Genomic DNA, 13,838 nt, shown 5'->3' with positions numbered 1-13,838 from the left:
ACTACTTACTGTAGTTTGGCTTGTGATAATTTACACAAATGACAAGAAGATTATGTTGATTAAACGATGATTAAGTTTTGTCAAACAAATACATAACCTTTGTTTGTCAGAAACATGTTGAAATTGGAATAATTTTTACCATAATTTATGAATTAACCAAGAAACTATTATGTATAAAAAAGATTATACTCCGTAAAAGTAACCATCAGCACACAGTAGCCTAATATAATGACTGGTTGAAAGCTTAAAACCCACTGTACTTCTCACAGTTGTGTCTATTTACATCTGATAATATCATATAACACATTTGTAATAACTTACATATTCCATATTCTCGATACGAGCCTCAAGAAGATCAATTTGATCTTCTTTGTCACTTATATTTTCTTTTAATGCCTCCATCTGATTCAGCATGTCTTCCTCCTGAAACAATTTGACAACAGTTATCGGAAACTAAGAAAAATAAAAATAACAGCAGAACTGTGAGGTACCAAATTTTAAGGGGGACAAAAACATACGAATAAATGAACACCGCAACTTTCCAGTTTTTATCCACAATAGCCTACTTCTAGGCCTATGTGTTGGCCACAGCTTGGGCTATGGGCCAAAGAACGTAGGCCTAGTTTTAATCACAGTGATGTATATATACATACACTCACACGATATATTTATCAGTAATAGCAGGCCAATTCGTCAAATACAGTTAAACCGACCGATTTTACCAATATTTAACGCCGACGATGACAGTCCAAACTGGTGTTTGTTTGTAGACGTTGACAGGCAACAGACCGGCTAAACAAGTAAATTTGCGATCAGGTGTTGACTAGCCTCGACAGGACTGGAATGAGAGGATTTTACTTTAAGACAAGATTATTCGTTACGTCTTCGAAGTAACTTCGTCATTACACTTATCCGTTATCTACGCTTGCACGATCATCAATAATTCATTTACTGAAGGTTAGCTACTAGTTAATCAAATTACCACGATTTACTTACGTTTAATTTTCAACATTTTCGTTAAACATTTGCATTCTTGTTTCCAAATTTGATTTTAAATATCAAAATTTTTATAACTTAAATTTCCCAACTTGAGTCTAGACCTGCCAGTGACTAGTGGTGGCTATTGTTTAGTTTGATTTAAATCAATTAGCCTAGTTACGAAATTACAATTTCTCTGTTTGCTTAACTAATTCGTCGTTTTAATACCCCGAGACTCGTTGTCTGAGTTCCGAACCCCGTCATTGGCGGGTGATAGAACCAAGTCTTGGGAGTGTTTAGATTTGAACAATTAATTACGAATAATATTATTACATTTATTTTAACCGTATGATGCTAAATTCTTCTATGTATATATATAAAAATGGGTCGCCGGAATTTTATCCCCTGGAATTTTACCCCCTGGGCAAAGCTGACGTCACTATGACGTAGTAACCTGAGTGGCCAAAAGTTTGATCGCGGCCGGAATTTTACCCCCGCGGATTTGAAAGTCTAATGAAAATAGACAGAGCGTGATTAATTAGATTAGCAATAAAAACCGGAATTTTACCCCCACATAGCTAGCGTTTAGGCAACTGAAGATGTACGGGCCGGATTTTTACCCCCGGAATTTTACCCCCGGATTTTTACCCCCGGATTCTTACCTCCCGGAATTTTAACCCCTGGCCCATTTTAGAAATTGAATTTTTGATTTTCTTATTTCTGTTTTTAACTAATTGTAAACATTTCATTATTTAGTAGACTATCTGTATTAATTTATTTTGTAAAGAAATGTTCGAAACAATTATCATTCAGTTGATTGTTTATACGTCATATTAACCAACTGTTAGCTTCAAAGATCGAATCCTAATACTAGAATCTCAAAATTAAAATTAAAAACCTGTTCGGTTAGTTAATGTTACAAATAAATTATTTTAGGCTACTTAATAATAAAATGATTACTATAAAATTAAAACAGAATGAAGATAATTAATCATTCTCACTAATTTATATATCTGGCCAGGGGGTAAAATTCCGGGGGTAAAAATCCGGGCCGTACACTCTAGGTTTTTATAATTTGATCTGTTCTGATTAAATTCACAACCGTTAAAATATATGTTTAATTCCGCGTCTAAACCATTGAGCTGATGTCGCAAAACTCAAAAGTTCGCGGCCGGAATTTTACCCCCTGGTTTGTGACGTCACGTTTGCCCAGGGGGTAAAATTCTAGGGGGATAAAAATCCACTATCCCATAAAAATTAGGCTCCGTAGACTCTGAAGGAATTTTTAAAGTAATATTCTATTTTATATTTTACCAACGTCTTTTAGCTAAACAGTTTAAAGTTTAATACGAGTAGTTTATCAACTTGGCTAAAAAAGAATACTCGTCTGCCCTACAGAGTCTGTCTAAAAGTTAAGCATTTCCCAAAACACTTTAACATAGGTGGGGATGAAATAGCTGCTACTGAGCGTCTGCAGGATTTCCTGAGCGCTTCTAGTGCTCTAAACCTTCAATTACATTTAATAAATTGAGCAGCAGTCAAAACCATGAACAGCTTTGTTTCAACCCCTGGATTTTTTTTGCTACTTCTGAGCACTCTGGGGTAGAAATTTGAGTGTGGCTGGTCCTAGGGGTAGTCCTAGTATGATTTTATGAATACTAGTTTATCCCCCCCCCCCCCTAGAACTATTTTACGTCACAGAACAGCACAATAATTATTTTATAATATAATCTTGACAGTTAGTAGCAATTGGCTTCTTAGAAAGAATGTAGTTATAGTGAAGGAGTAAGAATGGATTATTGCTTATATAAAATAAAAGGTAGTTAAGATAGCAATTATACAGGGTGGCTAAAAAGTAACATACACCCCCCTTAACTTTTCAACCATTTGAGATATTTGAAATCTGTTTGCGGCAACCTTCTTAGATATAAGGGGGTACAATAATTATGGTCAATTTTGAAAATTTTATTCTTAGGGATAGCGGGGGTAGGGGTTAGCTCAAAATTTCCAAATGACGAGTATAGTCGAGTTTGGTATCATTTTACAGGTCTTGACGAAACATAAAAATTTACATAAAGAAAACAAAATTCGGCCCACTAATAACAAAATGTTGTCCTAAAACGTTTCAAATCCAAATAACCATGAGGGTGGCTGAAAATTAACTTGCACCCCCTTTAACTTTTTAACCATTTGAGATATTTGAAATCGGTTTGCGGCAACCTTCTTAGATATGAGGGGCTACAATAATTATGGTCAATTTTGAAAATTTTATCCTTAGGGGTAGCGGGGGTAGGGATTAGCTCAAAATTTCCAAATGACGAGTATAGTCGAGTTTTGTATCATTTTACAGGTCTTGACGAAACATAAAAATTGACGTAAAGAAAATAGAAATGGAACCATTAATAATTAAATTCACCATTAAGTTCAAAATTACTTTTACTAATAATTGTCTTAATCATTTATAGCTGCCATTTTGTTATTTGGTCCAATTTCTATTTTCTTTATGTTAATTGTTATGTTAACTCGCTTTTAGCCTGCAATAACAATGATTAAGTACAATAATGTTTATATATTTGTAATCAGCATCAAATGCAGAATGTAATGGTATAAATAATTTTTACTTTTGATTTGAAATAGAATTTCCATAGTTAAAAAGAGTCAAAAATGTCTTCATTGTGACATGAAAAAGTTAGTATGCGAGGAAGTATTTTATTTTTGGGCCAGAAGAACTTTAAGCGACAAAGTTGTAGTTGAAGAGTTGATTTTTAACATGTGAATCGAGCAATTTACAATTGAGTGTGCAGTTTGTTTGTAGTAGAGCGATTAATAGAGCGACAAGGTTGATTTTATATCGCACCAACCTCCTCACTCCAGCAACTCTTTATGTTTTTGCTACTTGATTATTGTAAAGCTAATTAAATTTTAACCTTAATAATATGTGATATAAGTTAAAGAATTTAACTATTCTATGGATGTGATCATATATTTTATTTATTTGCAGAAGATAAATATTAATACCGGTAATGGGCTGCCGCTGAGTTGAAGAAACTCTATGAAACCGACTTTTCTGCTCCGTTGAATGAAATACTCTATGTAATACAATTTACAATTGTGTACTAATTCCTATATTTTTTAATAATAATAATAATTTTTTAATAATAGATGCATTTTATCAGCAAGCATGAAATTTAAAGGAAATAATTTGTTTACAAACCATGTTTCAAGCAATGACATTTCTGACGAAAGTCACGCTTTGAAACTAATGAAACTGATAGGGACACTATTTTAACAGAAACAACAACGAACTAGTAAGCCTAAGACACCTTCAGCAGCAGTTCTTGTATCGTCTGATGGGCATCAGGATCCTAAAATGAGCACAGGTAGGTACCCTAATAAGAATCTTTGCGCATTTTGTGGAAAATAAACTCACAATTCATATGATTGTTTTTTCCATCTTTGATAAGACAACCTCAGAAAGAACCGAGATTGCAAAGAAAAAGGGATTGTGTCTTGAATGTTTAAAGAAGGGACACTTAGCAAATAAGTGCAGGATTCAGGTAAAATGTCACATCTGTATGGGTAAACATCTGGCAATCTTATGTCAAAAGATCCCTACCACTAATGAATCCAAGCCGAGTGGTGAAGACAAGTCAAAACAAACTCCGGTTCAAAGTACTAGTTCATTTTCGACTTTGAACAACAAAAGTAAAACTACCTATTTATAAACTTTGTATGCCTTTGTAAATGTAAATGGGGAACCGAAAAGGGTTAGAATCTTATGTGACTCAGGTTCACAGAAAAGCTTCATTTCTAGTCTCTGTGTATCTAAATTGAGTCTCTCAAGCAATGGTAAGGTTCTGATCCAGCAAGAAACCTTTGGAGGTAAACAAACCGGTCCTAAATATCATAACACCTATGAATTAAATTTGAGCTCAATAAATGAGAACTTTCGGACAAGTGTCAACGTTGTAAAACAACATGTTATCTGTAATCATGTTCCTAAGTTTTGTGATTACAGCTTGATCACTCGTTTAGAGAAAGAAAACATATTTCTGACAGATGTTTCTTCTTGTAACGGCGATGACTTCACTGGTATTGATGTCTTATTAGGAGCTGACGTTTGGACACAGATCATCACTCCAGAGTTTCATAAGGTAAATGAGCAACTTGTAGCTGTAAAAACTCGATTGGGCTGGACAATTGTTGGCACGTCTGACGAGGAATCTTCTTTTGTCTCCTCCATGTTTGTGGCTTTCCAATCTTCACAAGATATTAGGCAATTTTGGGAACTAGAGACAATGGGTATAATGGATCCGAGTGTCAAGCAACAGAAAGAGGAGAGAGATAGAGATGTTTTAGCGTTCTTCAAAGACACTGTCACCAGAGATGTGGATGGACGCTACGAGGTAAAACTACCTTGGATTGAAGACCACCCCCTCTGGATACAAACCGTGAAGTAGCCAAAAAACGTCTGTTGTCAACAACACGTAAGTTGAAACAGTGTAATATGTATCTTGATTATGATTTAGTATTGAAGGATTGGTTGACCAAAGGCATCATTGAGCGAGTGACAGATGAAAACATTTCACAGCCATTGAAAAGTCACTATTTACCACACCGGGCTGTTGTCAAGGAGGGAAGCACCACGAGGATCAGACCTGTCTTTGACGCTTCCGCTAAAGACATAAATGGATATTCTGTTAATGGATGTCTTGAGTCTGGACCTAACTTGATAGAGTTAATACCTAAGGTACTGACTAATTTTAGATTACATGCATTTGCTTTAACAGCTGATATTGAAAAGGCTTTTCTACAAATTATAATTGACCATGATGATCGAGACATGTTACGATTTTTGTGGTGGGAAGACAATCACGTGATCGTTTACCGCCATGCTAGAGTTGTCTTCGGTTTGTCGTGTAGTCCTTTTCTTTTATATTAATCCTTAATATTAATTAATCCTTTTATATTAATCCTTTTCTTCTATTATTAACCGTACTAATAGGGAATCTGTCCATTTTTGTGCTATTGAACTATTTCCTTTTTCAGATCACGATAGCCTAAAATTTACCATAACTCTAGATATTAAGAAAAACCCAACTGCATCTAATGGTACCAAACCAAGTATGTTTAAAACAATTTTACCACAACGTAGGTTAAGTGATTTATTGGAAATGCTTTTTTGTACTGACTGGGAGCAGGTTATGTATGGTATAACTGACTCTATATCTTTGTTTTAATGTTTTTTCCAGAAAATTTGCAACTCAATCAATTTTTATTGTAAGAAAAAAATTATAAATAGTTCTGATAACAAAACGATAGGGTTACCAAAACAAAAATGGTACACAACCGAACTTGCAGGTCTTAAGCAAGAGATTTTAGTTGTAAGTAAGGTCCTTAAAGAATCTTTTTCTCCTAATCCAAGGGTTTGTGAACAACTTAGAAATCTAAAAAAAAATGTATAGACAGAAAATCATTAAGGCAAAACTAGACTTTAATCAAAGGCAGATTGAAAATAGTAGTAACAAGTGTAAAGCTGCTTGGAATATCATAAAATCAAACACCCAAAACTTAAGAAATGAGCCTTCACCAAATATTACACCATCTCAATTTAATGCATATTTTGTTTAATCAGTTCAGACTATAAAACGGAACATAGGCAACCCAAATCTTTTCCCAAAGCATTTTGTCAATAATACTCAGGCTGCTCCAGTAAAATTCAATTTCAAATTAGTAAACCAAAAATGTATCATTGATGCTATTAAAAAATTGAAAAACTCAAATTCATTGGACTGTTACAACTTGTCAAATAATATTCTCAAAAAAATAATCCCTGCTATCGTACACTCTTTAACTATAGTAATTAATAGTCTTTTATCAGATGGACATTTCCCAGAACAATTAAAACTATCCCGCATCTGTCCTATTTTCAAGAAAGGAGATAGAGACAAACCCGAAAGCTACAGGCCGATTTCAAAAGTTCCGATTCTATCTAAGGTAATTGACATCGTAGTTTTTGAACAAATTTATGAGTTTCTTGAAAACAATAACCTTTTTTCTACTTCACAATTTGGTTTTCGAAGTGGTAGATCAACTTTAGATGCCATTGATACCTTAGTTTGTGATGTCATTGAAGCCTTTGAGTCAAGGGCCTTTGCTTGGGCCACTCTGTGTGACCTGAGCAAGGCTTTTGACTGTGTGAATCACCAGGATCTTTTGATGAAACTTCAACACTATGGCTTTGGAGATACCGTTCTTCAGTTTCTTAAATCTTATCTCAGTAATCGAAGACAGATTGTCTCTGATAACGGTGAGATGTCAAATGAGATATTAGTGGATTGCGGAGTGCCTCAGGGGTCCGTACTTGGACCACTCATGTTCTTAATTTCTATTAATGATCTTCCAAGTAACATTTCAAAACCTACTAAATCTATTTTATATGCAGATGATACAACTTTCTTTTCAAAGAGCAGAACAATAATTGAATTAGAACAAATAACCCAACTGCAATGAGTGATGCCTCAGCATGGTTTCAGTCAAATAATTTTCTTCTGAACAACAATAAAACTCAAAACAATCTTTTCAGTTTAAGACCCACGGATCACGTGTTTCATAATATACAACACAGTGTGAAATTCCTAGGTATGCACATTGATAACCAGCTCAGCTGGGAATCCCACGTAGATTATCAACAAGATTATCTCGCGTTGTTTATCTAATTAGAAGACTGTTTATCTAATAGGTCAATATGCACATCAAATTAAAGGTCTTTTTTAGTGGAATACAATGCCGCAAACCGCACTTCAAAAGGTTGATCCTGCGCAAAATGACAGTTGTTCAAAGATTCATTTAATTTACATTGCTATTATACGCTTACTCCTCAGGGGGCACAGCCCTAGGAATCAGAAGAAAATTATTAATGTAAGCATAGGTCGATATGCACATCAAATTAAAGGTCTTCACTGGTAGATTATGATGCCGTAAATTCAAGCTCAAAAGAATGCCTGACTAAAGAATGGCAGTTGTTCTAAGATTCAAAATGGCGGATTCAATAAATCTTTGAACACCTGCCATTTTGCGCAGGATCAACCTTTTGAAGTGCGGTTTGCGGCATTGTATTCTACTAAAAAAGACCTTTAATTTGATGTGCATATTGACCTATGCTTCCATTTAAGATTTTCTTCCGACTCCTTGTGGGCCGTCCCCCTGAAGAGTTATTGGATCACTGAATATGTGTTAAAATAGAGTTTTATGCCCTGTAACTGTGTACCAAGTATTGTAGCTCTATCTAAATTTTTTTTTTTTTTTCTATTTAACTGTCCTGGGACTTTTTTACCACCCTGTATAACAAACTCAGTAAAATTGTTCAATCATATCCAACACACTCAATGTTTTTAAAACAATTTTATAATTGGCTTTTAAAAAATCCATTTATTCCCTCTCAGAGTTTTTAGAGAAGAAGAAAATTGTATTTTAGCTTGTAAGCTTTATATTTTATGACCTATGACTAGTTATATTCTTGACTGTTGCTAATATATGTATAATGTCAATGGCAAATAAAGATTTCTATTCTATTCTATTCTATTCTTTTGGGAGCAGTATAAAATAATCTTCTGGAAAACACTCCTACCAATCTTAGACATGTAGCCAAGGCTTTGCTAAAAACTTTTTATGTTGACAATTGCCTCACGGGAGTTAACAGTATTTCTGAGCAAGAGAATTTCATAAATGATGCTCAAACACTTTTAAAGCTAGGAGGCTTTAACCTAAGGGGTTGGAGCTTTAACCTAAGGGGTTGGGCTGGTAACGGTTACTTTAAAACTCCTGACCAAGTTGAGAACGTCTTGGTACTTAGATGGTTATGCTATAAAGATGAACTGTACTGTAATGTTCAACCTTTGAATATCAAGGACTCAGTACTTACCAGAAGGACATTGCTATCATGTGCTCAAAAGGGTTTCGATCCTATTGGTTTTACTGCTCCGGTTGGACTGATTCCCAAAATTATTTTGCAAACGACTTGGACGTTGAAGGTAGGTTGGGATGAAGAACTACCTCAAAACCTACAGGTGCAGATTCAAAAATGGGTCGAGGAACTTGGCTGTCTGGAAAGGTGTGTATTGAGCAGGAGAATATTTTTGAATGTAGTATATTCTTAAGAACCGAAGTAGATGGTATCCTTGACATAAATATTATATTAGCTAAATCACGAGTTGCACCAATCAAACCAATTACTTTACCTCGTCTTGAGTTAATGGGTGCAATTACTGGTGTGAGACTCTCATGTCTAGCTTTACAGTGTCTCAACAACCCCAAAGTCCCAGTTTATTATTGGCTGGACTCCACCGTAGTTCTAGCATGGATTGCAAAGCAAGGGAAGTGGTCTGTTTTTGTTGAAAACCGAGTGAAAGAAATTAACAGATTGACCCAACTTTCACAGTGGAGACATGTTTCAGGACCTGACAACCCTGCTGACATTCTTTCCAGGGGATGCACTCCTAAAAAATAACTCAATTCTGAATGGTGGCTTGGCCCTCAATGGCTATATGCTTATCCTGATAAATGGCCATCAGAACGCCCATCACCTGATCCAGAAGAGCTTAAGGAAGAATTTCGTAAATCTGTCGTCACTGCTAGTTCTGTTGAGCCAATATCAATCGCTCAAATGTTAGGAAATAGATTTTCGAAGTATACTTAGATAGTAAGAACTGTAGCGTGGATCTTGAGAATGTCTCCCAAGAATAAATTGAACTTGGGAAATAACATCAGTTCTGAAGAATTCTTGAAGACAGAAAAGATTGTATTTAAATTGATTAAAAGAGAGAGTTTTCCTGAAGGTCTAAAATCTCAAGAGCTAAGTGGTGTACAAAAATTTGTGGATGAAGATGGCGTCATAAGAATGAAAACCAGAGTATCAGATCGGGATGAAGGTTTTGAATACCAGTACCCTGCCATTCTACCTAGCAAACACCCTGCTGTTGAGAAAATAATCAGGCAGTACCATTTACAGAATAAACATGCAGGAGTACAAGCATTGATTGTCATCCTTCGTGACAGAGTGTGGATCCTGAAAGGCAGAAGGGCTGTTGGAAAGGTAGTTCACAACTGTCTTCGCTGCAAGCGACACATAGCAAAAGCCTTAGAGATGCCATCACCTCCCTTACCCACAGACCGCACTGAGATTTCTTCATGTTTTCAAGTATGTGGGATTGACTTGGCTGGTCCATTGATCACTAGAGATAATCAGAAGTGTTGGGTGGTAATATTTACATGTGCCGTGTATCGTGCAGTCCACTTAGAAGTCATCCAATCCCTCAACACAGAAGCCTTCATAAGAGCCTTACGACGGTTTATAGCTAGACGAGGCCGGATAAGTGTTATCTATTCAGATAATGGCACAAATTTTGTTAGTTTAACACATTCGCTGCTGAAACCTTTAAACAGGCGCTCGCCAATCAGCGATCGCTATTGGTATTGAAATATCTCAGTAAGACAAATCACAAAAGAGCAGTGGTGATTGTTCTGCGTTACTCCGAAAGTGGACGTAGTTCACTGAAACACCCAAAGGTAGCAGCACTGCCTGGATCAATAACCAGAGTCTTTGTAATATGGCTCGAACTGAGAAAATACCCGAAAACGGGACAAAAGCATTGCCAGACGGGATTTTACGGGCAATTTTTGTACCAACCTACACCAGAATAAAGCTCGCATTATAAGCTACAGGCTGGTAAAGATTACAACGTTCCCCGACAATGGCTGAGCTCACATTGAAACAATAAACATGACATGGCGCGCTCCCCCACCCGTGGACCCGCCGCATCGAATGTGTTAAACAAGAATCTGAAGTCTCTGAACTGGACTGAAATCCAAAATACATTCAGCCTCAATGCAATTGTGTGGAAGTTCATTCCCCCTGCAAGTCCTTGGTGAGGAGGATTTTGGGAAAGACTGATAAGGATCCTAAAAGGACTCCTCCGGAGGAATTTGGGGAATTCATCTCTCACACACGAAGAAATCAACACCCTAGTATGTGAATGTGAGGGAATAATGAACAGAAGACCACTAACATATGTCTCAGAGGAGACGGGAGACTTAAGACCTCTGACTCCATCTATGTTTCTACAAAGCATTGTGGGAAATGAAGTCACGGACTTGGACATCCTAGAGAGAACCAGTTTGAAAACAAGATGGAGATATATTCAAAGTCTAAGAGACAATATGAACTCCCGTTTCAAAAAGGAGTATTTGGGGTTCCTGAAATCGTCCAACAAGTAAAAATCCGACGATATTTAAGTTGGAGACGTGGTATTGGTTCAAATTGAAGACAGAAGAAGAATTACTTGGCCTTTGGGTATTGTAATAAAACTGTTCCCAGAGAAAGACAGCAAAGTTCGGTTGGTACAAGTAAAAACTAAAAAGGGTTTAATACTAAGACCCATACAAGGACTGTACCCACTGGAAGTTACCAGAGAAGGACTGAATGAAGACTTCTTATTTTGCGACCTCGCAAAAAAAGGGGGAGTGTGTTATAAAATGAAGTATTGTTGTTATATAATTCAATATTACATTTTGTAACAGGGAGAGTAGGCCCTAATGACAATAGCCTACGGAGATAAAATGAGATGATAAAATAATTACTCGGGATGATAAAAATAAAATCTAAGGGTCTACAGGAGGTATCGCTGCCACCACTACTCTAAAATAACCCCGCCGCAGCAAACCTGCAGACTAAGCGAATTTCCATTTGCCTGATTGGATTTACACTAAAATGTCTACTTAAAAATATAACATTTATTTCCTATTTAAATAGAATTAGTTTAACAAGTGATTAGGTTTGCTGCATCAGGGAGGGTAAAACTGTTTTTTTTTTTTTTTGTAAAATGTTAATAGTTAGTAAGAAATAAAAACATTTTCCAAATTTGATCAAAATATGTTCATAAACAAGCAAACTACAACAGTTTACTTGTTCTCCATAAGAATAACATGGGAATTTTAAATTAACATTTTTTTGGAATTTTCTCCGTTACCAATAATTAAGTGTATTTAAAACCAATAATGAAGTGTATTGAAGCGTTATTTTAGGCGCATAATAACGCTTCAATACACTTAATTATTGGTTTTTTAAGCTCTACAAAATGGTTTGGAAAGAAATTGCTAAATTTTATGTTTTTTTTTGTCAAAAATGGGAAAAACCTATTTTTACCCCATAAAACAACCCCTAATAACCCCCCGTTCCCATAGTCCGATCATGCTGGTTCGCGAACTCGTTCGAATAAATGTAGGTTTACACGTTTATACCAAATTTCATCAAAATCGGATCATTTTTGCTCGAGTTATCGTGCTAACGGACACATATATCTATCTATATAATACGTGAAGCCGTTTTTTGTTAACGCAACCCCTCCCTTATTTGTGGACCAATTTCAACGTTTAAGGTATCAAAAGATTCGTCTCAATATGTAGCTTTGCAATAAGGTTTTAAAATTTTAAAATTCCTACTCTTAAGTGCGTGAGACCCTCTCAAAGGTAGGGTTTTCCCCATAAGAAATACACAGAACAAATTTAAAAACAAAAAACAGCGGTTTATAAAAAGAAACTCGTTAGCTTTTTGGGAGTAAATATTATTGTTTGTAATATTCAGTAAGTTAAGACCAAGTTAAACAGTTTATCAGTTTTGTTGGAAGAACAGAAAATACCTCTAGTTCAAAGAAGAAATAAATATTGAAAACGAGAGGAGACAATTAATAATAAGATATCTTATGCGTATGAGGAGAGTAGAAAAAGAGAGGCCTGGTCTAACAGATCCCCATCCAGATACAAATTCACTAGGTGAGATGAATAATATTTGACAGTTAAGCTATGCAACTTACTTTGGAAGTGAAAAAATATACAAAGCACTATGTGCTTTGTATATTTTTTGTTTTGTTTTCACGTTGGTAAAGTAAACTTGCCTAATCACAGATCAAATGAATGCACGCAAGAATTGTTTACTTCTGATACTGACAGATCGAGAAATTTCAAAAAAATTTAGTAGAAGCTATAATAATGCCTTGAATATGATAAGTCCAAGTAGTAAGATTATACCAAATCTTTACGGACCTTATGTTTTTTTTTAATTGTAAACTTTTGTACTACTTGGTCTACTTCAATTGAGAAAAACGCAAATGTTTACTTCTATTATGTTGCCAGTTACTAGGACAAACTTATACAAAGTTTTTTGACTGAATTCACCGACACAATCCAGACATACCAAGTCAAAATAAGAAGTTTAAAAAACTCATTTGCTATTGAAAGTTTTAGTGGCAATATTAGACCAAACATAAGTGAAGGAATTCGTGTTTATGTTTATGTATTTAACGATCGAGTAGTTACGGTCATGTTGATATTTATGATTCAGGAGAGGCAAATAATATACGCTTTTCAAAAAGAGAAGATGAAAATTGATATCCAAATTTTATAGCTACAAGAATTATCCAAGCTATTTCGATAAATGAATCCATACTTTCAAAACTTTGGTACAGGTATTAAATGAGGAATTCCACTGAACAACGTGAGAACGTTCTGATGAGGGGCATATACTGTGACTGACAGACAAAACGTTAAAATATGTTAACCAACTTTCAATGGTGTTGCTGCTTTAGCCTATTCAAAGCAGATTATGGCTGTCCAGTTGGTAACCCAGAGTTTGTGTGTAAAAAATGAAGCACATGAAATGGTTGATATCACCCACCTTTTCAGGATTCTCAACGGAGAAAATTCGTTTGATTAGAGGGAAGTCTCAAATCAAAGAAATAAAATGACCCAGACTTAAATTACCTAACACAGGCTATACATAAGGCAACAGTTTTCTTCAATTCTCA

The 13,838-nt window shown here is 35.4% G+C and overlaps 1 protein-coding gene across 2 annotated transcripts in view; it reads right to left on the bottom strand.

The window, feature by feature from the left end:
* The window catches only part of LOC129005279 (kinesin-like protein KIF20B), a 155,222-nt gene that overhangs the window by 47,803 nt on the left and 93,581 nt on the right, over positions 1-13,838 (bottom strand). For both annotated transcript variants that reach the window (XM_054434120.1, XM_054434121.1), the window contains exon 18: positions 322-423. In XM_054434120.1, the coding sequence (XP_054290095.1) occupies positions 322-423 (102 nt within the window). The remainder of the gene's footprint in view (positions 1-321; positions 424-13,838) is intronic.

This window comes from Macrosteles quadrilineatus, unplaced genomic scaffold (assembly GCF_028750875.1).
Source record: "Macrosteles quadrilineatus isolate MER2022 unplaced genomic scaffold, UCM_ALF_1.0 Scaffold_19__1_contigs__length_3004403, whole genome shotgun sequence".
NCBI lineage: Eukaryota > Metazoa > Arthropoda > Insecta > Hemiptera > Cicadellidae > Macrosteles > Macrosteles quadrilineatus.
This window is presented reverse-complemented; position numbering and strand designations above follow the sequence as displayed.